At 45.8% G+C, this 27489-nt stretch overlaps 1 protein-coding gene across 3 annotated transcripts in view; it reads left to right on the top strand.

Annotated features, from left to right (window-relative positions):
• Positions 1-27489, top strand: part of LOC119443165 (protein SEC13 homolog) — a 57219-nt gene that overhangs the window by 23462 nt on the left and 6268 nt on the right. Inside the window, exons 6-7 of one of the 3 annotated variants that reach the window (XM_049662630.1) lie at positions 4054-4187; positions 14234-14411. The exons of 1 other annotated variant lie outside the window; for it this stretch is intronic. In XM_049662630.1, coding sequence (XP_049518587.1) covers positions 4054-4187; positions 14234-14411 — 312 coding nt within the window. The remainder of the gene's footprint in view (positions 1-4053; positions 4188-14233; positions 14412-27489) is intronic. One more of the 3 variants, XM_049662629.1, reaches the window with a different exon arrangement.

The raw sequence follows: 27489 nt of genomic DNA on the forward strand, positions 1-27489 counted from the left end.
AAGGCTCCGAAGTTCCGGGAAGGAGATTATGTGAGAGTTCGTACCCAAGCAGCGACGGGAAAGGCGGGACTATCCTACTCCAAGCCCGACGATAGTCAAGCAGCTAGGTCCAACTCTTTCCGCTTGGAGGATGGGCGTACATGGAATGCGTCGAGTTGGTGTCTGTCCAGAGCAGTTCAGATCGGGAGAACCAGCAGTCGCCGAGCGCCCTTCCCACTGAGGAATACCCCGACCTTGTGGTGCGGACGACTCGCAACTGCCTCTGCAGGCAACCACGCCTACGAGATCACCGCCTTTATCAAGTTCTGTCAACCCCCTAACAGATTCAGTGGTGACGTCAGAGGACCCTCGACTAGGGACCGACGGCTTCCGTCACGGTTCCGGACTTCTATTTGTGACTTCATTTTTTTTGCGAAGGGATGATGTTGTGTTTGCCTGTGTTCACTGTGTTCAGTTTGCGGGTTGGCAACCTCTCTACGATAGTACTAGTGTAGTCAACCTTGTGCGTGAACGGGCGTAGGTTATATAAGGCCCTGACCGAAATAAAAGCTCTCTTTGTTGTTTCGCCGTTAAACATAGTTTCGGGCTCGCCTTCGTCCGGTGTTCTTTTTCTTCGCGCCATCTTGCATTGGTGCGGAATACAACACCAACGTTTGGCCAAGCGGACTTAGTCTTTTTCAAGTCCACTTGTTGAAATGTTGGCTCCTGCTTTCATGTTGTTCTCCTTTTGGTCATCTTAAATTTCCATCTCCCGCATGCCCCATGTTTTCTATTTAAGGCTTAGCATCACAGGTATGCTGTTACAAAGAAAGCAGTAACAATAAGTAAGGAGCTCGTGCAGCAGAGCAGACTGATGGGCTTGTTGGTAATCATACATAGTGCAAATGGCATGCAATAATAAGCTTAATTAGCAGAACATAATTGGAAAAGCAACACAAAATAAGAGATACAGTAGTTCTGTGGTGCGTGTTCTGATATTTTGAGAAATGATTCACAATGACGTGGGAGCAACGCAACACGACAGGGACCAAGAATAAGACGACACAATCGCAGCGCTAACTTTCAACTAAAAGCTTTATTTGATTGCACGTGTATTTATGCAATGACAGCAAATCAATAAAAATCAAGGAGACAAACAATATACAGTACAGTAACCACACATGTCGTCACGCTAATCTCAGTGCACCTGGTCATTTCACGGCAAGGATTCTAGATACCTCTTTCTCCGATAAGGCCAAAGAAGGAACGCTCACACATGTTGTTTCATTTTGTCGATTTCATAGGCATCATTAATCTCTAGTCATTCTGCTCTGGGCCCTACTTGATGACATGTGTGGCCGAAGGCATTGACAGAATGGGAGTGATCCTATTTCAAAATACTGCCAGGGCATCAAGTGAGCAGTTTTTTTGAGCTCCTTTCCTTTTATGTTAACTCGACTTATGCAACGTGCAATGGGAACATTGTGAGACAAAAAAAAAAACGGCATTTGCATAGGGTCATGCATCGCTCCATGCTTGAGTGATCTATTTCTAGCAAAGCGCAACTGAGCCTGATGATGTTGACTCATAAGGGTGTTGTTGCTGTGTTCAGATTCGTAGATGACTATTGTGACCTATAGTGAAGCTAACAAATTTGACTCTGTGGTTTGAGAAACGCTTTTTCATGTTTACGTCGGAGTTATCCCCTCTGTTGCTGACGCATGAAGTGCTTAAAGACAACTTCATAGATTTTTAGACTTAGGATTGTACATTCTCAAGAGGCATGTGCTGGGGCTAGGAACCTAGAGGCACCAAGCCTGTACTTTCATTTGCTTCTGCCCACGTCGAATTGGTTGAAACGTGCCGTGATAAGTTTGTGTTTGCAAAATTCATTGATGAAGTTCTTGTCAGCATAAGCTTGAAACAAGCTTGTAAGCTTGTGGGCCCAGGCTGAACTCAGTCAAGGGGACTCTGGATATCCTCGAGCCATGTTGACTGTCCGTAGCTGAAAGCGTGAGTAAGGAAGGGGTAGGGCAAACTTCACTGAGCGGACCAACCTCACTAAAACAATGTGGCCGTGGTTCCATACATGCGCACCATTTCGCATAATTTGCAAAGGATAGCGAGGAAGGCTGGCGTGGACGTTGTTTTTTCCGCTCCCCGAACAGTTGCAGGGGCTCTGCAAGAAAGTTAATGCGGATAGGAGAGAGAAGGCCGATTGTGTCATAAACCACCATGAAAAACCTGTGGATTGCATTCAAGGTTTGTATATTCCATCCCTTTCTCATGTAAGTGTGTGTACATAGGTCAAACATGCCGGTGCCTCAGCCAGAGAGTTGAGGAGCACCAGTACAACGTCAAAAAAGCAGTGTCAGGCCATCTAGGAATCCACTGCTTGAATTGCGGCTGCGCCCCAGTCTTCCAAAACGCGACCATTATAAGTAGGGGCCCAAGCAGAATGACATGAGAGATAATGAAGCCTATGAAATCGACAAAGTGTAAGAAACGTGTGAGCTTTCCTTTTTTGACCTTATCGGAGAAAGACGTATCTAGAATCATTGCCGTGAAACGACAATGGTGCGCTGTGATTAGAGTGATGACACGTGTGGTTGCTGTACTGTCTTTATTTGTTGGTCTCCTTGGTTTTATTATCGATCCGTGGTCATTGTATAAATAACATGTGCGATCAAATAAAGCTTTTGGTTGAAAGTTAGCGCTGTGTATGTGTCTTCTTATTCTTGGTCCCTGTCGTGTTGCGCTGCTCCATGTCTATTATGAATCCAAACCAACTAGCCCGGCAACGTGCCCTAGTGAGAAATGATTGTAGAGAGAAAATAAAGGAATATGAGATAAGTCCTCTTATTATGGTATATCTCCCATGAAATCGCATGCTATAGCAGTTTTGTACTTGTGCTCGCATCTTTTTGTTGACAGGCACGTAATCCTTAATTGTTGGCAGTGTTTGTCTTTTCTGTGTACAATGTTTGTGCCATACATGCCTTACATCAGCTACAGTTTCTATCTGGCTGTTTCATTAATTGCTTGTGTTAATAGTATGACCACTTTGATAATTAATAGCCATGTGGCTTCTTGTGTACATCAGTGTTGCAGAGGTAAGCTGTATGTTGCTGTGGCAGTTCTAACATGTGCACTTGACAGGCATTTGATCGGAAGCTTTTCGGCCTATGCACCCATGTGGTAGCATTTTCAGTGTTTGCTTACTAACACGAAGAATGTTCCTACAATAATGCCCATCAGCAATTTACTGTGTATACTCGGGGGACAACTTTCATTGGCATTGCAGGGAAAGCTATGGGACTGAAGCTCCAGCTGTATGTATGTGTGGAAGAGTTCCCTAAATTCATTAATAATTTTCACATTTACCTAGCTGAATTAAATTTTACTTGATTTATTATGTTAATAATGCTATGAGAAGCTGTACATGATATATAACTTGTGTTTTTTGAAAAAGAATTCCTTACAATAATTTTTTTCTTTCTCAGATCCCACAACATTTTCTGAACACATGTTCTGTCAGTAAACAGGGTGCAGCATCATGGACAACCGAGCTGAGGGGTGCTTATGTAGACATATCTGACAAAAAAAACCTTTGATGCGAATGTAGTTCTCACTCACAAATGTAAGAGATCTAGGTGTGGCATTTCAACAGCAAGATCAATATTTTGTCAAATGTTTTAAACATCCAGGGTTTTATCGGAGGTTGTGAAGACTGGCAATGGGCATACGCAGCATGTAAAGAAAAGCGAAACTGGCGCCGAAAGCAGCTGCCACACTACATAGTAGACACGATTGTGCAGAAGCTCCGCCCCCTCTAGCCTTTGCTTCACTGCCAAGATAAGTTATCCCCGAGTATAGTACCATCAGTGTAAGGACAGTTGTTTTTTGAGAAGCATCATTTATGCGAGCTTAGATGCATCCTGTCTTCATGTGGAAGTGGATAGCGTTTCATCCCTATGGGTGTGTCAGCTAGCAACCTTTGCTGATCTAGACATGGCCACTGCACTACAGGGTTCAATGTGAACCATTTTTATAGCGTGTGGTTGCCTTCTGCAGATTGGTTGCAATGCTGTCAGCTGGGCCCCTGCCCAGGCCAAAGCGTCGGCTGAAATTTCCCTTGAGGACTCCAAGGCCCTGAAGCGCTTTGTCACTGGTGGCTGCGATAACCTGGTGAAAATTTGGAAGTTCTCGTAAGTGTTCACTGAATCCCAGTTCAGCAAAGCCTTATTTGCAGCGAGAAACTGACACTTATGTCATAGTTCTTCAAGTTGCACTTGCCATGCTTTAGCAGTGCACTTTTTATTCAAGGGTATCTGAACTTAATGCCAAAAAGCCAGAAAAAGTTGTGCAAATTAGAACATAGCCAAGAGCCATTTTTGCGAAAGGAGAGCTTACTATGGCTGTTTTGCTGAGTCATGCTGCTAACAACCATGCTGCAGTCGCATAAGTTGCCTTTTGGCAGCTAGAAAGTCTTCATTAGCAATTATGACTATGGGACCTTGAAATTTTTAAGATCGTTCAGTTCCTTGACTATATCCCAGCACTTATTATTGCTTGCCCATGAAAGTAAATTGTTCCCATGGGCATGCACTCTTGTGTAAGAGCAGCATCCCTAAATTATAGCCAGAATGTATAGGAAAAAAATAGTGCTCAAGCTTTTTCAAGCGCGTACCTCGCCAGCTACAGCTGCCCACCCCTATCTCTTCGTGGTACCGATGCGGCACACACGTGTGTCTCCTGTTCAGTTGACGATTCGCTTGTTGACTTAATTGTTGGCATCATCACTAGATTAGTTTCTCGGTGCCTTTCTGGCCACGCTGGTGTCACGCAGGGCTTTCCATGCCTTGTACGTATGCTGTCACTCCTGCACTGCCTCCAAAGCACATTAACTGCAACGTTGCATTCATGTTGCAAACATTGGGCGTTTTCCACTGTGCAACCTTATGTGCAGAGTGGCACACTGTACCTGAGGAAGCCCTCACTTTTGAACGGCACGGTATTGACACAGCATCTCAGCCTCCTCTTTGATTGTTTGGGCAGTCATGGATTTAGCACCGATGAAATTTGTATCCTGGCACCTCCCAGGTTGTCCTGTAGTGCCATGCTTATGTGTTCGTGCAATCTGTGTATGCCAAAAAGGGCGTCACTTATGGTATCATCACTGTACATACAGTGGGAAAACTCAATTATGTTCCTCGCCGTTGTTTTCCTTGCTGCTAACTTGTGATTTCACGATGCCGACCTAAAGCCCATTGACTTCTGTGTTTCCATTAGATATGTCATCATTCTATAATGTTCCCTCATCTTGTGTTGTTTGACTGCAGTGGTCAAGTAAATTTAGAGCTGCATTCGCTCACTTTGCTACGAAGATGTTTTGGTTTCTTCCCTACAGTGCTCTGAAAAAGGCTAAAATTATTCCATGTGTGCTCTGAAAAAAGGCTAAAATTATTCCATGTGTGTTAATTTTCAACTTGCATCAACATTTTGTGTAATTTATTTTCTTGTGTTTGCCACGGTTCACCACGATTTTATTCAACTATGCACTGTCTTGCTCTGTCTCCCGACTGTGACCTCCTTCTGCATTATATGTATTTTAATCAATGTGTCACATATATTCTGATAATACAGTTAAACCTGGATATAACGAAATTGACAAATTCCCGAAAAACTTCGTTATAAAGAGGATTTCGTTATATGCAGGTTCGGCCCGAAAATTCGAAAAAGAAACTCTTACCGTATTTACTCGATTCCAATGCGCCCTCGATTGTAACGCGCACCCGTTTTCCGTTTTCGTCGAAGGACTCATCCTTGGAATTTCACACCAGGTACGTACTGGATGCGTGGACGCGTGTCGTTTCGCACAAGCGCGAGGCATCGGAAACGAAGAGCGAGCGTCACGATGGCATCGTAGCGTTGTATAGTGTTACAGTAGAAATCCGCTGTTACGTTCCCGGGTGCTGCATTTTCCCGGCTGTTACGTCGTTTTTGGCCGGTCCCGGCACAGCTCCCAAAGAACCCAATGCATTGGTAACCCCAAGGGGTTACCCCGCTGTTGTGTCCACGCTGTTGTGTCACAACTGTGGGACTGTTCCCGCATCGTACGTTGCGAACTGCCAGCCTGCGCCGGCCTGAGCGGCCATTTTGACTTTTCATGTCGCTTGGCTTGGTGACTTGACGATGGCATTGGCCGCCCAAAGTGCTGGGGGCGACAACTATGACGTATTTTCGGTTTCCGCCAGCAAACGTATGGCCCTTGAGATCCGTATTTGCTATATAAAGATGGTGTCTATGACGCGTTGTGGCCCTAAAATTGGTTTTGGCTCATAGATGTTCCATATAAAGTCCAAACGCGATAATGCAGTCGCCACATGCCGTATGTTTTATGTGCGAGTGAAAACGTGCGAGGGGAGCCGACGACCGCGTCTAAATCACGTGCGCGCACGAAAGAAAAGCAGGGAGGAAGCGTGCCTTCTTCCGTTGCGCTCGAGGCACTGGCGAGGGAGGGGGGGTAGCGGGCGGCGTTGTACTGTACTCTGGCATCAACTGCGTACTGCGCGGCGGCAGGCGGTCGCGCAGGCCGTATCTTGAAAGCGATCTGCATTGGGGCAGAGTCTAGGCAGTGTAGGTGCGTCGGTGGCTCGTAGCTTTGTGCGTGCTGTGCGTTCTTCGCGCTCAGATTGCGTTGAAGCGATAGACAACAGCACGAAGGTCACTTCGCTCGCTTCTGCAGCGGCGCTTCCACACGCCACCAGCGTTTGACAGCGCTAGTTCTTCGCTCGTAGAGTGTGACGTGTCACAGCGTCTGCCAGCACGTCGGCAACATCAACTGGAAAAGGGGAGTACTGGCTTGGCAGGCTAGGCCAGCTGCAGCAAGCGGCAGGACCGGGTTTCAATGAAGGGAGGGGGAAAGGTTAAAGGGCAACTCCGGCGATTTTTTGACCATGTCGAGCTAATAAAATATTTATGTTCCCGAGGCCCTCCTGTGACTCACCTGATAGGAGAATTGTTCCGCAAATTCGAAAATAATTTTAAATAACCAAAAAAGCGCAAAAACGAAACCGAAACCTGAGCAAGCAGCCGAGCGAACCTCTGCGTGTGACGTCACGAATGTATCACCGGCGGGGAAGGCGCGCAATGCATGCTAGTCTCGCCCGCGGGGTGAACGAAACCGGCGAAGAGCAGACGCTCAGCTTATTCGTGACCGCGCCGGACCTTCGGGTGACATTGCATGTAAGCTGCACCACCTATTCGGATCTGTCAAACAGTGGCAGTTATGATTCAGAAGAATTCAATAGCCACGAATCGCCGTCCTCCACCACTAGAGCCAGCACCCATGCGCAACATATCGCCCTGCGACATGAAGACCAAGGGTAGCCCTAACCACTGATATACGTGCTGCTTGCTATTTTAGGAATTTTACCCCTCTCGGGGAACCGCTTCGCATGCTCACTGTAAGATGTGGAGCACGACTTTCCGCATTTGTATCCCACAAGAACGCCGCTAACAGTCCAAAGCACCGACCGGTGCATTTGTTTACATCGGCAGGTACAGCGACCACTCGTACGTCGTTCGCTTGAGATAGCCGCTCATCGGTGACATCAGTTAATGTCAGAACATATCAAAACACGTAGATTTTGTGCATGTAGGCACCGTTACATCACTCTGGGTCGAGCTGATACGTGCGACCACGCACCTTCGGAAACAGCGAGCGGGAGACCGTAGTAGGGAAGCGTTGTGCAGTCTGCTTATCATTCTTCGATCGTATTCTCTTCATGCACACAATTAGTGTTCCGTAAAGTAGACATAGATTGGGACATTGCGCGTATGATCGTTCATTTAGAGAATGTATGTAGTTTTCTCGCGGAAACGCCGATGTTATGAAGTATGACATCGTTGGCAGCTGAACGAGACGGCAATTGTTTACGCATGCTGTATCGAAGGGGCCTCCGCTTGCTGTCCATTTGGGATACGGGGCAAACAGTGCACTTCGTAAGCTAAATAATGAGTCAGCATAACAATAGGTAATAATACACCCATGGATTTGCGTAGTCACATTTCATTTAGGGAAGCGCCGGCGAGTGCGACTGGCCGCATTCGAGAACGGCAACGTATACGGATGTTGATTGCGCGACGTGTTGTCGCTTTAGCTTTTTGAGAGGAATGGTTTATTTCAAATCCGTATGGTCAAAACTGAACTACAGAAGCAGCTTTCCTCATCCTAATAGCTTAATTAGCTTCATATCAGTGGGTCGATCTGGTCCGCCAGCAGCAGACGCACGAACTCGGCCACTGTGATAGGCTTAACCTCGGCTGAACGCGATCGGCATCGGCTCAAACTGTGTTTGCGGAAGGCGAGGGCTGAAGTTAGTGCAGCGAACAACGCAACACCGCATGCCACCCTGCATCACTTGCCCGTCCACAGGGAATGCAACTTCTCGCGACAGCAACATCTCACGCCAAGCGCTCGCTCACGATCGTCGACTCCTGCACGCTCTCGTCGCTGTCGTCTGCATCCTCCATGGTCGTCTGCATGATCCCGGCATGCTCTGCGTGGTCCATTCCTGACGTCATACACAATGTGGCCTATAACTGAGGAAGGGGTAAGGTAGGGTGCTCAAGGCAATAGATTAAATTCATTTGTAAAAAAATTGTGCAACTCTCAAGCGTACTTTTTTTAGGACATGACGGAGGTATTCAGAGGAACAGACCCAGCGAATTTCATCGACATCCGTTGACATCGAAAAATCGCCGGAGTTGCCCTTTAAGCCCGCGGCGGCAAGATCGCTGGGTCGAGGGATGCAGGCCCGCCTCGCACACGCTCGCACGCACGCACACGTGCGCTCGCTTCGCATTCCGTCGCGGCGGAGAAGGTTGCTGCTCGTGCAAAAATGACAAAATTTGGGGCGAAATCTCTAGGTTGTTGGCGGGGAAAATTCGTTATATCGAGGGGGTCTCCCGCTGCCACTTCGTTACGTAGAGGTCTCAAATACATGTGCTTCTATGGAGTAATGGCGGGGAATAGAAAAATTTCGTTATATCCAGGAATTCGTTATATGGAGGTTCGTTATAAGCAGGTTTAACTGTAAATCGGAAATATGATAAATGTATACTTGCAGTTCAGCCTGTCAAGCCCTGCCTGGGGGCCCCTAAAGTCAACTTCGCTGCAATACAGCCAATCGTCAGTCCCGATAAGCATGTCTTGGCTCCCTAAAGTCAACTTTGCCATAATACAGCCATGTTATGCAATCAAGCGTATGCAAAATATTGCAGTGAAGCATATAATGAGTCGAAAAGGTCCACAGTCTCGGAATTTATAGCATGTGTCGCATGAAATGTGCACAGTCTCTGGTCACAGTACAAGTACTGAGACGTCGAAGAACTCTACTGGCAGCCACTCGGAGCTGTTTCTTGATGTTGCTGTACTGTACAGTGCTCACTGATTCAAATGATCCCGCATGGCAGCCAGTGCTTGTTTCACCATGGGCGATTGCTGGGGGGCAAAATTTATTTGCAATGCATCACAAAGGCCCTGGGTTTGATAGTGCTATACCATAATGCATCAGCTCTTGGGCCCCAGTGCTCACCAGTGGTGCATAAGGTGCTGCCAACCATGTGCTCAGAGTATCGCATTTAAATCTCTGAGCACTGTACATCTTTGTGCAGCGAGATTTTGTCGCTCCCAAGCAAGCTGAAATGTACGAAGGTGCCATAGTTTTGTGAGATAACTCCGGAGGTTTATAGCAGAACCTTAATTAAGTGCACTATGCTTGCGATGAACCAGATTCCAGCTGCTCCAGCTTCACGGTTACATGCCAGCGACAACAAATTGGGTAGCAAATGAAACTAAATGCTTCCCAAGGTTGTCGCACATGGTGTCAGGCATGCCAGTTTTTCAAGCAGATACATTGATCTTTAAAGCAAAGCTTTATATGGCTACGCGAAATCGCCTATCCACATAAAACTATCATCAGCATTCGCTCGAGTGTCATCTTCTTCGGCAGCTGGCTCGTTGTCTCGATGCGGCTGGCAGCTACTGTTCTCAGTCGTGCGCGCCTCGCACATTTTCTTGTTTACATGCAATCTAGTAGCCCGAAAACGTATCATACAATCGCAGTTTGGCAAGGTGCTGCACGTTAGTGCCAAAAGGTTGTTTTCCGGGAATGTGTGAACTGGTAAAAAAAAGTATAACTGAATTGCGTAATTTTTTTCTGTTCACGATCGCGAATGTTGGCCCCGGGAAATCGTATGTAATGGGATCGTATGAACAAGGTTCTACTGTACATGGCTACCCTTCAGGACAGTTGGTGTCATGCAGTAAAACAGGCATGCCCTCTCTTGACCATCAGCTCAGTTTTCATTTGGTAAAAAGCGGGGAAAAATAGTATGCAGTCATACTGATGCCAATGTGTACAGTTGGCCAATTTCCAACTCTCTGCTTTGATGCCTTGGCATGTGGAAGTGTCTTCTCAAACTAGAATGGTGTTAGTGTAGGTGTATCTGGAGAAGTGCTGTAAGAATGGACGGGTGTACCTTCTCTCTACACATATCCACTATGACATGAAATTGCCGTGAAGTTTGCCAGCCACTGTGCAAAGCGTACTGCACTAGGGCAAGAGTAATCTGTTGAGCAAGGCGAAATTTCTGTGAGGTGCTGGAACTTCAATGCAAATCGAAGCTGCTATAAGGTTATAAAAAAAGAAAACTTTTCAGGCTTGCAATTCCGAAAACATTGTGAATTGGCCGTAATGCTTGCCTGGGAACTGTGCATAGATGAGTTCCAGCATCTGTGGCAGTGTGGTGGGTGCGTTGAGGCAAGAATGTCAGAGCCCCTTCAGTCGCTAGTTGTGGTGGGTGGTCAATAAATGCGTCACTCTAAGGTACTGTAGGCTACATACGTCAACATGATAGAATGATCCTTTTTGCATTGTCAAGTGCGCCGTCTGTAATTGCAAGGTAAATAAATAAGTCATGGTCGTCTTCAGCATCCAACAGGGTCGTCTTCAGTAAAGTGCTAAACAATCTAGTTTGTATTGACCCTTTTCGTGGCGATCCCGTGGGCAATGCCATATATGATCATGTGGTGACGCATCCATTGCTTGCCTCAGCTGCCTCCATTGCCCCAGTGCTTACGATGCCTGGTGCGGCTCGGGAAACCTTTGTTTCGGGAGATATCGTAGACGCTTACTGGTTGGAGGACACGAAGCTTTGGCCACAGCTTCAGAGGACACGTAAAAGCGCTTTTGGAGCTCATTAAGCTTTTTCTAAACGGCGAGCAGCGTATATAGTGCTTGTTCTAAAAGTGAGCTAAGCTAAAAAAATCAAAGCCCCTTTCTTGAATAATGCGAAGCTTTCGCCCATGCAAATTGAAATAATGTCCAAAGCCAATGACCACGCATCGAACCAAAGAAATGCTGAGCGACCCAATTCTATGCATATGTGATTTGATTGCTTGTTTAGGATTGTATTTTTTGAACGTTGAAGTTGAATGAATACGCATTTCGTTAAGTTGCATAGCCTTTATTTTAGATCATGTAGCCGTTGATTACATGCACACACTCACTTTCACGGACTGCATGCCGTTGCCGATACCCGAGATCGGCCTTACGGGCACGATTGCACTTACGTTCATGTACGGCAGCCTGTTCTTCTGCCGTGCGCTGCAGCTGCGGCCTACCCATGGTGATGGCCGGGAATGCATTGCGTGACGCGTGTAGTGCAGTGCAGATATATACAGTTCGTCTGGGTAGCGTGGCGTTGCAGTTCCCATTGTTCTTATCGGTACAACTGCGAATGTAAACTGTAGTATTCACAATTGTGGGCGCAGATTGTTCAATTTGTTCGCAGATGTGCAGATAGTTCTATTGTGTAAGTTGGCTTTCCTGCAGTACATTTTCGGTGCTCACAGATGAATCAGTGAGACATAGAAAGCTTTGCTTTAAAATGTATTCCAAGCTATCCAAACTTTCCACTTATGAATTGAATCAGGATCAGTGTGTTTTGCTCTTCGTTATTTTTTTAGCAAATACTTTGAAGCAGTGGCTTATCACATTTCTGAGTCTGGCGTTCGTCGGTGCGTCACTATCTGATTTTCTGCCTTATTGCTCGCGGGTTTGCTCAGTTGCAATAATTTCTTCTTGCTGCACTCAAGGCTTGGAACATAGCTGTTCTGTACTTTGTAATAGCTTGTAGCAAATGTGTTATTGCTAGTAACTCGCTTACCGTCGCGAAACATTCAGCTTCGACCATACGTCTGCTGTTGATGTAGTCGCTGACACCCATGGTTTGGCGCATTGATTGAAGTGTGCACCCGTTCTCACATTCTTAATACGTTGGCAATAGAGCGTGTGTAAGTTTGCGTGCAAGTTGAGGTAGATGTGTGCAGATAAGGTGCATGAAACATACTATGCCAGGAAGCGGTGCTACTCCCTTTGTCATCGTTTAACGAGCGGTACTCACTCTTGCCGACATTCCGGTGTTTTTCTTTGGAGGTTAGCGATGCAACGCTGGAAAATGAGTGAAAATATTTGTGAGGTCTCACACATGCTCTTGGGACAAAGGAACGACAACACAGTAGTGCAAACAATCAAAAGAGCATTTATTGCACCTTTCATACACTAATGCACACTAGCCGAATTACAACCAATAGAACATTCACACGGGCGCGCGACAAATCAAGTAGTCCGACTCACCGCGACCCGATAGCGAGCGAATACGTTCGCCCCATCCTATGACACCATCGCCTAGTCGTTCCCGTGTAGAGTCACGCGAACGGTGGCACGCTCGAACGATCCGTGCTCTTAGCCTCGCGCGACGGTCGCGCGAAGCGTCCGTGCGTGTTGGCCGCCGATCCCAAGCCAAAGAGGAAGCGCCGTTGACCCCTTTCTCCCAAGTCACCCCGCCGCTCGGTGGTGCCAGCATCGCGACACTCGCGCCATCTCTCGCAATGTGCCGCAACCACCACGACCGCCGTCGGCACTTAGCTATGCGGTGAAGCCGGATTACAGGAGACGCGCGAGAGTCGCGCATCCCCACATATTTTATCCTCGAGGAAAGTTGTGCATCGCGTAGGGCTGGCAACACAGGCTATCCGTATGTAGCAACGGTCCGTGAACTTGGTCACACGTATTCATTCCATTCCTTAATATGCCGGTCACTATTTTTGCAGCCAACTACTGCATTCAATCCACCGCTCCACATTTTGCATCATGAATGGAGCACAGTGCGTGAGCGAAAACCCAGCTGCATTTCAGACAGCTAATCGCACAGAAACAGGGCAGAAACGGTAATGGTTTTGTATACGTGCGCTTTCGCTGAGGCAACGTGCGACGCGCCGCCTAAATTGCCATCTGGTCTGTCAAGAACAAACTGCTCCGTGAAAAGGGTCAATAGATTCATTGTTGCCAAGCACAACACAAGAGGACGTACAGTGGCGCTTCTAGCAACTATTAGTAGCACACAAATAAATAGTCCTAAAAATCCTTCACCCAAGTCACGCATGGGCCAGACAAGGAATGACAAAGACAGCAACACCATTTATTTGTCTTCCAGAATGTACTTTGGCGGACAGAGCAACTGAAAAATAGCTAGTAAAGGCCCTTTTATGCTGTTTTAGTAAGATGTTTGAACATCACTAAAGATGCTCCCCATAATATTGATTCCCATAGCGCATGGGATCTTGGAAGAAGCGTTTACTGCTTCTTTGTTGGTTCTCAAGTCTTGCTCAGTCTTTTGGTCCACATTGTAAATTGTAACACTTGGCATTTTTGAGTCCCACGGGAAACATAAAACCATATGAGCATAAGTGTGCTGAATTGGGCTGGTTGGAGCATGTTTAAAAAGCGAGTTGAACTAAAAGATGTGCTGTGTACGTTCCCTTTACTTGGTCCAGTCTTTTGGCACTGTTTGATTCTGTTATAAACACGTGAGCATAAGTGAGCCACTGCATGGACTGGTTTCATCATGTATCAACAACAGTGTGGATAATAGATGCAGCATGGACATTGCACTCCTTTTGATTGAGATCACAAAATGATTTTGATTGGGTCACACACAATGCAATCCAGCTCGTGAAGCTGCACCCAAGGCAAGGGGGCTGACCAAAACATGCCATTTTAGCAAAACTTGAGCATCCACAAAGCAGCATTAGACGTGAATTTTTTTTTATTGCAGTTAGGAGAAGGATTCGCGTTGTAGTAGTATGTGTCTGGAGGTGCACTGAAAACCTGCCACCTCACAGGGAGGCAGAGTCCAAATGGGTGGAGGAGCACAAGCTTGAGGCACACTCCGACTGGGTTCGCGACGTTGCTTGGGCCCCGTCACCTGGTCTTGAGTCCCAGAGCACAATTGCCTCCTGCTCCCAGGACCGACGCGTCATCCTCTGGACAAGCACTGACCTGGCCACGTGGAACTTCCAGGTGTGCCTTCTTGCACTTTTGTCACACCTTGTGTAACCACTGTAGTAGTATAAAAAAAGCGTGCCAATTGAAAGTTTCCAATATGCCCCAAGTTTTTATGATATGCAAAGAAGGCTCATGGTCAGAAAATAGCATTTTTCCAGGAAAACAAAATATTTACCCAAAATGTTTTCCCAAAAATGTTTTTTGTGTGTAATGTTTGCAGCTAATGCACTCGAATGTCATTATAAGAAAATAGCAAACAAAACGAAGTAAAATGCATTGTTTGCTGAAATTAATACCGGGCTTTAACAAGGTAAAATTGACCTGTCAATGGATATAGAAAGCTAGAAGGGTCTCTGAAACCAATACTTAACTGTTTCCCCCACTATATTACTTTCCGCGAGGTTTGGCACTTGTTCAATGTAACAGTTCAAAATTCCCATGTCAAAATATACGGTCGAGCAACAGGTCTTTGTCACCATCGCGCACAGCCATTCGCCGTCTATGGCTCACCATTGCCATCACACCTCTCCCACTGCGGCATGCCATGCAAGCTGGCACAGCGAGAGAAGTGGGATGGCCATAGTTAGCGGCTGCTTGTACATGGCGACGTTGCGAAGCACCAGTGGATCCAATACTCTCGCTGTGGCACGCTGCGTGAACTGGCACAGCTCAGCCTGGCCTCCGATACTGCATCGGTGCCTCTGCAATCTTCGAGGTCATGAGCTGGCAGAGCCAAGTGGGCATAGTCAGGTTTGCTGACTGTGTCCAACCTCCTCACTCATGCAGCGGGGATATGTGAGCGGCGGATCAGCTGCGCAGTCAACTTGCTGTTGTGTGCAACATGTTGCACGACCTTCGTTTGTGTCTCGGTGTGTTAGCAGGGCCAGTATAATGTAGCAACTCCTTCCATTTGATTCTATGCCACTCTCATCATTCAGTCACCTGATGCCATTCATAATGCAAGCAGATCACCGCTTTGACAAAGCGCAAAAAAAGGCAATGGCCTTGGCATAGAACCGGTACGTCATCCCAGCTCTATCCTCTTAGACTGTGTCACTGCTTTACCGTTTTCACAACCATATGAACGAGCCAAGTGGAAAGTGGCAGACCACATTGTAACAGATTTAATTGTTTCGCTATACTGCAAGCCTTAAGGCTGTTTCACATGGTGCGATTTTGCACTGCGATTTTCGCAGCTGCGATTTTCGCAGATGCGAAATTCGCAACGGCCATTTCACATGGTGCGATGTCAACAATGCGATTATGCGACGCCCAGGGTTGCTTGCTGCCAGATTTTGTCGCACACGCCGCATAAATTCGTTTAATGTAATGAAAAAGACGAGCGCGTTATAATATAATTGACCTCTTTTTATTAGGACCAAATAATACGTGCGTTTTGTAATTTAAAAGCGCTTCAAAGTTTAGTTTGTTTTGGAGTGCGCAACAGCGGTTTGTGAAGTTCAATACGAGGAGAAATGGCGGACGTAAACAGCTGTTCGCAGGTGGTCGTTCAGCGTTGTGTGCTGTCTCTGTGTGTGTTTTATGCCTGTGTCGTTCTACCTGCGGTTAAACAAATTACAAGAGGACCTATCAACAAGCCCTTATAGCTGTTGTCATCGCATATGCAGTATTCGGGATTCGGCGGAGTCGTCATGTCAACGCAGAGACCCTCGCGCTACCCGTGATTAACGTCAGCTTCTGAAAAACGGATGTGTGTGTATATTGCTCGTGATTGCGCATTAGTGGTTCCTGCTCCTAGCAATATTCTTGCACCAAACTTAGCAGCAAGCACCAACCCAAAAGCTCACGTCTGCCCCTGAACAAAGCCGCAAATGATCTGTGTGTAATTACTGAACGTGCAATGGAATTTGTGTTGTGAACGTTTATCTTAGCGCCAGCCTGGCTCGTCCGTCTCGGCGCCTGTGCTGTAATTATTCATACAAGTGCTATCTGAATATTTCGAAAGGCGTAAAAGCCGACACCACATTTTTTTAGCAGCTGCAGTCACTTGTGTACGTAGTATCGTATCATTCTGGCAGACATGGGCGTCGTCAATTTTCTCGTCCTGTTTCTTGCGCTGTTAGTGTGCTGTGAATCTGTATCAAGAAGCTTAAGTTAATATGCTGCAGTACGTAGCGCAGCCGCGTAGCCACACGGCTAACATTAAAATACCTTGTTAGGAGTACGTTTGTTTGTTTAATAACAAAATCGAACGCTAAAATTTTGTATTCATGGTGGCAAGTGTAAGGTAAGAAGCTATCGAAACTAACCGCTAATGGCATGCGTGTGCTTCTACCTGCTTCAACATGTTATCCTTAAAGTGAGGCTGAATACCCCTGATAACCAAAAACATATGCAACTCGAGCAGGTGCTATGATTCCTCTCCTGGAAATGAAAGCCAGCATCCCAGTCTGTTAAGCTAGTCATGTACTTAACCTATATTAGACCAATGGATGCAGGAGTATGCTAACTGGAGCCATTTAAAACTGGGTTATTTCACCAAAATAAGAAAGTGCAAGGAAAGTTTCAAGGTACAGTCTAATCTGGTATTCCCGAACCTATTATATTAGCAAAACTTTATGCCTCCCTGAATTGCCTGCATTAACCCAATGCTGAAAACAGGGGAAGCCGATTCCCTTTCTTGCTGTTGAAAAGCTGCTAGAATCTCAATAACAGACCACTTATGTTCTGAGAGAAAGTGAGGGGCACTGACAATATCTCTAATCTTTTGTATGAGCCTTCACCTTCAACGAAAATGGAATAAAAATATTTACCTTTGCAAGCCTCAGAATCCAAACATTCTCAAAATTTTGAGGAGCCACATTAAATTTTTGAGATACACTGAAACACACTTGAGTGGTTGAGTGGCCAGCTGCAAATGCAAAAACGTCCATAGGTGCTACCTCGAGGTAACTGCTAGGTTGCACGTGTGTTTCTCCTATAGCCCATGTACCTGGCAAGGGGAATGGTTATACATAGTCCTGGGCTTTTTCTTTTTTTTTAAATAGGTGGCGGCTAGCTGATTCCATCTGTTTATCTATTTATCATTTGTGTGCATCTTATGTGCATGTGTTTGTGTCATGTTCTGATTGTTATACGTGCAGTGATGCAAGCATCTTTTTTTTTTAATATATTGCACTACAGTCATTTATTAAACTTTGTGTTGAAATGTACAAAATGTGGCCACCCAGTAATGGTTAGGACAGACAGCAGGATTGGCAAAAAATATGATGCAGATCCAATGCACTTGCTTGAATCGACATGAGGCGAAGCTTTCACGCAACGGTCAGTTGAACTCTAGAAAACTAACTGCAGTGTTTACAGTTGTCCTTATTTCACCCGATGCAACACGTACTCATAGACAATGTTTGCTTATTCACCGCACAGGTCACATAATGTAATGTATACATAGCACGGTGAACTCAAACGTCGGCTCACTAAGACTTCGAACTAACCGTGAGTCTGAGTTCGTTTCAGCCTGACTGAGTAGAATTTTGGTGAATACGAGTAAGAGCAAGCTCAGTTGAGTAAACTTTTAGTGAATATTGTCATGTGGTAGTCGGGGAAAGCTGATCCAAGTATAATTTTAGTGAATATGAGTCAAAGCAAGCTTGGCAAGTAGATTTTTGGTGAATATGACTCAGTGCAAGCTCACCTGAGTAGAATTTTGATGAATATAAGTCGGAGCAAGCTTGGCTAAGTAGATATTTGGTGAATATGACTCGGTGCAAGCTTGCCTGAGTAGAATCTTTGTAAATATTAGTCAGATCAAGCTCGGCCAAGTACAATTTTGGTGAATACGAGTCAGAGCAAGCTCGGATAAGTAGAATTTTGGTGAATATGACTGAGCAAGCTTGATTGAGTAATGATGGGATATGGTTATACGAGTTTATACAGTAATACATGTAAGTGCAGACTCATTAGCAACATTGCCTCCATCTTGATGGGCTATACCTACGCCTCGTGATGAGTCTGCACACTTTATGAGCTGTAGACATGCAAGACCCACCCACACTTGAAAAGATACTATCATTCATACGAAGGAATGCAACCGGCTGACTTCACTGCACAATTTTGATCTGCTTTTGTTTAATGAGTTATCTACTGCTTATAAAAACAAGGTGTTCGCCTGCTTTTCGCATTATTGCATGTGTTTTACAGGAAGTAGAGACAGAGAAGCAAGAAAAGGCAAGGATGTTTATGGCTATGTAGTTTCTTAGAGTACTGCAATATGTTACAACCAGCATAAACAAAAGTAATTCGATGCACTGAAGTAAGCGAAATGTGCAATTACCTTTTAATGTGAGGGTTAATACAGATGCAGTAAGGATACAAAGTCTGCAACACACTGAAGGTTTATTGGTTTTTTTATTCAGGAGAAAAATGATGCATCAGAAAAATGAGAAAAAAACTGTTTAAGTATTGCTTCGAAAATAAATTGGCAATACTGCTTATTCCCAGTCAAAGCGTAAAATATGCTATTGTAGAACATTCATTACGATATCCAGTTTGCACGTTCGCTTTGCGTCTCGCAGCGGAAGTAACAGAACCTTGAAATGAGATAATTCATTGGGGAAAATGCGCATGAAAGCCCTAACCAACCGACTGCAACTAATTGGTCGCGAGTATAGCGTGACCTATTGACCACAGCATTTGTCCGTAGTTGCATATTCTTTAAATTGTTCCGTCCGTAAAAGCATACGGCGATAAAACTGTGGCGTTTTCGTATATATCGCGAGTTGTCTCCAGAACCAGAAAATTGGGACGACATCCGAAGGCCATGCCTTCCCGTGAGGGACACCTCGTAGTATTTACACACTCGCAGCGCGTGTGAATAATGGAAAATCACGCAAAAGTACGTACTATCAGCTCCCGAAGCCAACCTAAAAAACAGCGTCGCCAGATTAGCAACGTAGCGTGTCAACAAACTCGTAGAAATCACAGAACCGAATCTGACCTACGAGTTTTTATCTGCACTGTTCGCGTGTCGGTGCTGATGTTACGTACCGATTGCGTAATCCAAGGCTCCACTCAATTAGTTGCACTGTTCGAGGCTCGTTGATCCAATATTTATAGACAAAAAGGTATCTATAAATGTTGCGTTGAGCGACCGCCGCCATTTTCCAAAACAGACTGCGAAATACCTCTCGGCGCAATTTCGACGGAAAAATCGCAACGATTGTTGCGACGTTGCGACGTTGCAACCAACCGGTTGGTCGCAGCCGAAAATCGCAGAAACGGCCCTGCGACGGCGATTTTCGTCGCATGCGACGGAAATCGCACTTCCGGTGCGATAATCGCAGTGCAAAATCGCACCATGTGAAACGGCCTTTAGTGGCCCAAGCAGCAGTGGAACAATGCAAACATACATGTAATACACACATGTGCACATAAAAAAAATATTAATATTTTAATTTAATTTAAAGGATTTACCAAAACTCAACAGTAACTTATGCTGTAAAATGACAGGAAAAGAATGTTTAAAAGGATTCAACGGGAGCGTAAACACAAAAGTCTGGAAATTACGGAGGACGCGGTAATGAAATAGCAGACTTGGTAAAAACTTTCTATTTTTAATTAAACTTTTCGCGCAATCATAAGACCTTCCTTTATCTAATGGTGAAATACAGCTAAAACTCTATATGTAATGAAGTTTAACTTTTCATAACTTCTTGTCCATAGAACCCCATTTACTTAGAACCTCAATACGACGAAGTGCTTATACTTGATTTCGTTATAACGAAATTTCACTGCCGCGAGCAAAGGAATACCGAGACAATAAATGTAAACTTCTGTGGACATAGATGGTTGAATTACCAAGTGGCTGCTTGTGAATACACCTCTCAAATCGTGCGCTGTGCGACCAAGAGCGACCGTTTGAGCAGAGCGCCGTCCTGTTTCATATAATGCCCAGGTGTGATAAGAATCGTAAGATCCTATCGCATCCCACGTGCCGTACGCTTTGGGTGCGAGTGAAAGCGTGCCAGGGTGAGCCGAAAAGGATAGTTGCTTGGTGAGCTTGCTGCGTGAGCAAGGTGAGAAGGGAGTGGGGGGGCAGGTTTGTGTGTCCCCTTTTTTAGCGCGACTATAAGTGCATATGCAGCCTGCGTGCCCTGTTTTAGAGCCAAGAGTGCCTGCACTACTGGAGGTTGTGTAATCTCTAGTTTCAGAGATGCATTGAAGTGAGAGGCAGATGAAGCATTCGCTCCCTGCTGCTGTCGCATTTCATGATAGCGTCTTCCCACCATGGGCAACACTATCAGCCGCGGAGGTGGAATGGACGAGAAAGTGTGGCTGGCTTTGTTTTGTACCGCCGATGTGAAGATATCGTCAAACAGGCATGAAAGTGATATCTTTCATCGACGATTCCCAAATTTAACAAAATGAATTTTTATCTCATTGAAATTAGCTTTTTCAGATTGCCCATATTGCAGCTCCTTTCATGCAAGAAAAGTTAATCGGCGACTGTTATTTGCAAATTCCATTGTAATGAAATTTCGATATAGCGAAGCAAATTGTCAATTTTATTAACTTCATTATACAGTCAAACCCGCATATATCGTACTCGCAAAAAAACTGGAATTAGTTCGATATATTGAATATTTTGACGACATTCCATGATACATTCAGCATCGTTATTGAGCCCAGGAGGTCAGTTTTCAACTCCCGGCCAGTGTGAAGGCTTAGCAAAAGCCGTTGTACAAGCACTTTCTATAGCCTGCCTTCAGTGCACGAATGACACCTTGGTCTAAGGGCTGCAGCACCGAGGTTGTGTTCAGCGGCAGGAAACGAAGCTCGATGTTGCTGACACTTACAATGATGCGCAGAGCAATTATCAACGAGTAAGCAGATTTTTCTGCTCTCGCTTTCCAGATCATCGTCCCAGGACTTAAGCCAGTTGCCAAAAAAGTTCGCTTGTCATCCAAGCTTTCCCGTTGGACCTGTAGATTACCGGAACAGAAAGTGCGTTCTTTAGGCACCGCGGCGATTTGCTCTTTCTGATCACGAGTGGTCGAATCTTTGTCGATCCATCGACTTTGGTGCCGAGTTAACTTTCCCGCCGTGGGACTTGTCATCGCTGCCGTGATGACGTTTTGTTTGGCAGCACTTGCCAGAACAAAGCATTCTCATCGGCATTAAATATATCACGGGGATGGTACCTTGTCGGGATGGGGCTCCAGTTCTCTTCAATCCACTTCTGCATGCTGCTGATATCCACCGGGCGGCTTTCACCGGTGACAGCCCAGCTGACAATGTTGTGATGCTCTTTAAAATGCTGCAGCGAACATGAGGAGCCGTCTTTGAAGTCGGGTCTGTTCAGAAGGAAAGCGAAATCCTTCGCTTTCTGTTCAATTATGGGGCCAGAAATCGGGATGTTTCGCGACCTAACATCCATGAACCACTTGTACACTGGTGCCTCCAAGTCTTCATATGCAGCCGTGCATACTCGTTGGGCGCTGATAGCACCTGGTCTCTTGTCCGCCTTAGCCCTAAAGTCGGCCTTATTTTTCAGTATCGTACTCAGCGTACTTCTTAGGATGCTGTATGCTGCGGCGACATCAGACTTCTTTTCTCTGCATTCAACTCTTCTGATGATTTCTAGCTTTGTGGATATTGGCGGGTTCTGCCGTGAACCATCTCTTACGGAGTGGACGAGCGCTGCGTTTCGAGGACGTGACTATGCACACAATCTTGCAACTTCACGAATGACCGAACACTGAAGCAGTCGAGCCGATAGCAAGCAGGCGTATGTGGCCGTGAGTGAGAGAGAGTAGTCGAACCACTTTTTCTAGAGGGTAGCTGTCCGAGGGAGCGTTCACTGGTGGCATGTCACTTGCATGCCACAAGGCATTATCTTGCATGCTACCTTGTGGCATGCAAGATAATTATTGAATACGGGCAATAATTAAGTGGACTAATTTGTGAGAATGAGACCACAATTAATTCAAGTATGACTTATTTATTGGAATACATTTGACTTTGTTGTCATTTACTCATCTTAACGCTTTTGGAATATTACAGTGGAACCTCGATGATACGATCACGGCTAATACGAATTTCCGGATGATACAAATTTTTCTGCAGGTCCCGGCCGAGCCCCATTACTTTACAACGTGCTAGAAAACGGTTGTTACAAATCGATTTTCGACCCGTGTCTGTTGATACGAATAAATCTCAGTGGCTATGGTGTTGGGCTGCTGAGCACGAGGTCGCGGGATCGAATCCCGGCCACGGCGGCCGCATTTCGATGGGGGCGAAATGCGAAAACACCCGTGTACTTAGATTTAGGTGCACGTTAAAGAACCCCAGGTGGTCCAAATTTCCGGAGTCCTCCACTACGGCGTGCCTCATAATCAGAACTGGTTTTGGCACGTAAAACCCCATACTTAATTAATTAATGATACGAATAAATGCCACCCCACCGACGGTTGCGAAAGAGAACAGCGCACAGTCACGCGCTTTCTCCCTTTCTCTTTTGGTGCGGAGGTGCGGACGCGACGCCGGACAGCGGGGAGGCCTCGAATGGGCGCGAAGAGTTCGAAGCGGTGGCGCTTTTGTTGCTTTTGTGCTTTTCCTCCTTTTCCGCGTGCCATCGGGCGGGAGTGGCTGCCGTGCTTCGGGCCGCATTCTTTTTTGCGCCATTTTGCCTAGTCGCAGCGAGCTATGTCTACCGAGATACGATCTCAGCTGATTCGCGCGGCCGTACGCCGAGGCGCGGGAGCCTCCGTTTGCGCGTCTTCCGTCGGCTGCGTTATCGGTGCCGATGGCACAGGGCGATTGTGGGTTTCGCTGCTGGAGTCACACGGTGCAAGATGCGCGGCACGTAATCCACGGTGCAAGGTTGCACTCGTTCAGTCGGGTGCGCCTCCGCTTCTCCCGCTAATCGCCGTATTTTTCTTGCCGTAGGAGCGCTTCTGTATTCCGAAGGCGTGCTTCGTCCAAAGTTTATTTGCCAACGAGCGACGATCCATCACTAACCTGGGAGTTCTCGGTAATCCGAATTCTGTGTGTCAAGTGAAGACGCCGGCGTGGTTTACGAAGCAGACAACTGCGGTTGCCATCTTGCCCCTGCCACAGCAGCAACCAATGGAGCTGCCGTGCCTTTCAACAATAGATTTCAACAATCCAACAATGGATTGGCTGCCATGTCTTTCAGCACGGCAGCCTATCGGAGACCCGCGCTTCTTTTTTTTTTTGCGTTTGTTATAAGATTGCGACTACGGATGAATTAAGCGGAACGGCGAAACCTTGAGCTTTCGAACGATACCAAGATGGCGGCGCTCGGTGGCGGGAAACAAGAGATACCGTGAACTGCGGTGATTTTGCGCGACTTAAAGCTGTTTTCTCGCCCTGCGCACTGACAAATTAAACTTTTTCGGCACTTTCAGTGCGTTTTCAGCCAAACCATTTTGATGCAGCGTAGATTAGGCGTTGCAGATACCCAAACACGTGGTTTTCAAAAATCGATATTTCTCGCGATTTTCACGATCTGATCCCCACGTCCCCTAGCTAGGTTAATTAGCTAGGTTAATTGTGTTTCGATGATACGAATTTCGGCTAATACGAATATTTTTCGTGACCCTGTGAGATTCGTATCATCGAGATTCCACTGTATGTATAGTTTAAATATCTTGAAACGGTGTTTGAGTTTTCTCGCAAATAAAAGTTTCTGAGCAATTATGAAGGTTATGAGAAATTTTTAAAGGTCTAAAGCGTTTTTTTTTTTTTAACTTGGTGTCTGGATGTGGTGAGAAAAGAGTGCTGGCAACCAGGGTGCCAAGATTGGCGAAGATGATCTGGAGCTCGTTGCTCGGCTTCTTTTGCCCGTTGTTAAACAAAGTTGATGAAATGACTACAATTAATATACAGTCAAGGTCAGACTTTTCGGACTCCCTATGAGCCGAGAGAAAAATTGAGCAGTCTGAAAGCATGAAAGCGTGCCTTTTACTGCTGCCAAGGGCTCAAATCACCACAGGCGCGTCCGAAATAGATTTAATGGCCTGTCAGTACTATCGGTGTTCGTACTGAAATGTGCGGATGCACGCATGTGCAACTAAGGAATGCATACCGTGTCCAGTGACAATTTGCCCCGTTTCACTTTTGGTATGCTTCACCGCATAACACTGCTGTATTGAGGCGAAGCTGACTTTTGGGAACTGGCATTACAGAACGCGTCATGCTTTCCAAGCTTCTAAGCCATTGGTGAGGATCACAAAGGCTGAGTCTGCACCATTGTGAGCTCGCCAACAGCGGCATAATAATGTAATATTCGAAACTACTATTCGAATATTCGCACAACACTAAAAAAAAAGTTTGACAATATATTTTTCTTGTGCTTACTGGGCAGTAAAAATCAACCAATAAATAGCCTTATAGCACAAAATAGGGCTTAATGAACATTGGAGGGTATGGACAGAGAGAGTGTGCGTAAGAGCTATTTTGGGGAGGCAGAGGAGGAACACGCAGGGGCTGAATGAGGTAGGTTGCCCCGACAACAGGAATGCGACCATTGCATCGGTGCGGCTGCTCTGCTGGGGATTACGCAACAGCTTGATTGTTCATATCATGCGCTGTTCGCAAAAGGTGGTTTGCAACATCAAAATTTAGCATGTAAAAGGCATGCTTTTTTAAATTCGTGTCATGCCAAAATTAAGTATCAAGTGTGAAAATATCACCGAGGTTCTACTGTACATGCTCACAATCTCTTACACAGCAAGAAAAAATTGTGTAAGCTGTGGTTTTCACAAAAATTGGCTGCAGCGAATGCTTGCAAGTGTGACGAGTTGCACATGCTGTCGAGGACTTTAGATTCTAGGGTGTACTTATTTATGATTGATTCGGACAGAATTGTTCGTTAGAATTTCGCATGTCCTATTTTTCTGCACGACGCTATTGTATTTGTTCTCATCAGATCAGTTGGAGAGCCTGGCTTTTTGTATTGTACCATACAAGGCCGGTATTTTGTAGCAATGAGTTATGCTTTATTCTATACTAGTCTTATCATCCACTGCTCACGGCCGGCTGATCCCATTGATATTGTGAGCGGAACGTTGCTCTGACCACTGATCAAGCGCGAAAAGGCATTAGCATCGGAAAGGCATCGCTACAAAATACCGGCCCTGCTCTCCTCTGATCTACATCCTGTTTCTACACTGTTTCTACACCCTGTTTCTACATTTAGAAGCAGGAAGGATGTTTTGGATTCGGTTTTGTATTTTAAGCCTGTGCTTTGCAAATACTGTCAATACCGGATATATTGAACTCAAATGGGTTTGTGGAATTGTTCAATGTATTGAAAATAGAAAATACAAAATGTGCAGTAGAATTCCAGTAATTTTTTTGACGTTTTGTAAACTGCACGAAAAAAAAAAACGAGGACACAAGAAACACACACAACACCACGAGCACACACGACACCACGAGCACTCGTGGTGGTGTCGTGTGTGTTTCTTTGTGTCCTCGTTTTTTTTTTTTTCGTGCAGTTTACAAAACGTCTAAAAGCTATGAACCAACTAGCCCGCCAGAACGTCCTAGTCCAGTAATTTCATTTTTCGGTTAATTTGATCCCGACCGAAGGTCTTGGCCAGTACCCATACATTTCTATGGGCCCAAACTTTCGTTATTTTTATCCTAAAGTTGGCTTTCATGAGAAATTCGAACTTGAGCAGTCAGCATGCATGTGCCTGACCCCTATGGTGACCCCAATCATGACCTTTTGCTGGCAGCGTCTGCCTCTGCAGAGCTTAGGGACAGTGAATGCCTTGGACACACGTCATCACCCGTCAAAAACGCCGATTTTCGGCCTGCCCTAGGAAGATTTTCAAGCATTAAAAGAAGCTCGTAATGTATGATTACAGTATTTGCCCGATTCTAACGCGCAGCGGTTTTGTTTTTTTCCATGAAAATTTTGCTGAAAACTGCGTTTGCGGCGTTTGTATGCTTTGCCGCATATCACGGCTGTATTGCAGCGAAGTTGACTTTAGGTAACAGGCCGTCACTGTGCAACACATATTAGACTCTTGCCCAATTTTCTTGCTAAAAATCGGGTGCACGTTAAATTTCTACTTTGTTTAGGAGCTTTACTGCTATCTCTACGTTAGTTTCGTACTTTGGACACATAGAAGGCAGGCGCGCGTTTGATTCGGGGGCGTGTTAGAATCTGACAAATACTGCAAGATTAATTAATTGGCAGTGTGTTTGGACGTTGTTTTCTGTATCTTGTTTAATTCAGCCCGCCGGATAATCTGATTCATTTTGTCGGTCTCATCAAGGTCGAATTAACGGAAGTCAACTGTATATCAATCTAAAGCTTACTTGAAACCTCCGCACTTCTCGTACTGTCTCCAGAGATCATGAAAAGTGGGAAAGTACCAATTATTTCTCCAAAGCCGTGTCGGATGCACAAAAGATTAGTTATTTTTTGTGCATGAATGTCGGAAGTCGTTCACACTGCAGAATAGTCTCGGATATATTGGTCAAAACGCTAACACTAAAACCACACGTTGCCTAGCTGCGAGACCGTGGGGTGCCTTGCAGGCAATTCAGGATAAGGTAGAAATGGCGTAGCACAGAAATAAATCGGCCTGTATGGATAGTCGCCGTGCCGCCATCAGTGCACTTGTGCTGCTAATCCTGCGTGAACGCACCTGGCCATGTGTCTGTGATACGTCATTTGAGCAGTCTGTCTTCGTATGTCGGTAAAGACCTTTGTACGTTGGTCAACTGTGTTGGGTTTCAGCTTCGGAACAGACTTCCTGTTGAAACCAGTCGTCCTCATTTCTTGTCCCCAAGTCTGCCAGTCTTGTGTGCCGCTTTGTGCTCTGGCATGTCGCTGCCCCTTCGTTCTCTCCCCTTTCTCTCATGCCACTGGTTTGGGGACTGCAGATGCTACATAGATGCTGCTAGATTTGAAAGTAGCTTGCAGAACATTGGAGTTCATTCCTGCTCATGCGTGAACCTGCCAGCATGAATAAAACTCCCTCAGCACGGACTGCAAGCCTGCAAATTTCACAGCGATTAGTCTTGTGCACTGCTGCCACGATCGTTTTTCTGCGAAATGTGGCATGTGGTGGTTTTGTTCATTAGATCCGGT

This window comes from Dermacentor silvarum, chromosome 2 (genome assembly GCF_013339745.2).
Source record: "Dermacentor silvarum isolate Dsil-2018 chromosome 2, BIME_Dsil_1.4, whole genome shotgun sequence".
Lineage (NCBI taxonomy): Eukaryota > Metazoa > Arthropoda > Arachnida > Ixodida > Ixodidae > Dermacentor > Dermacentor silvarum.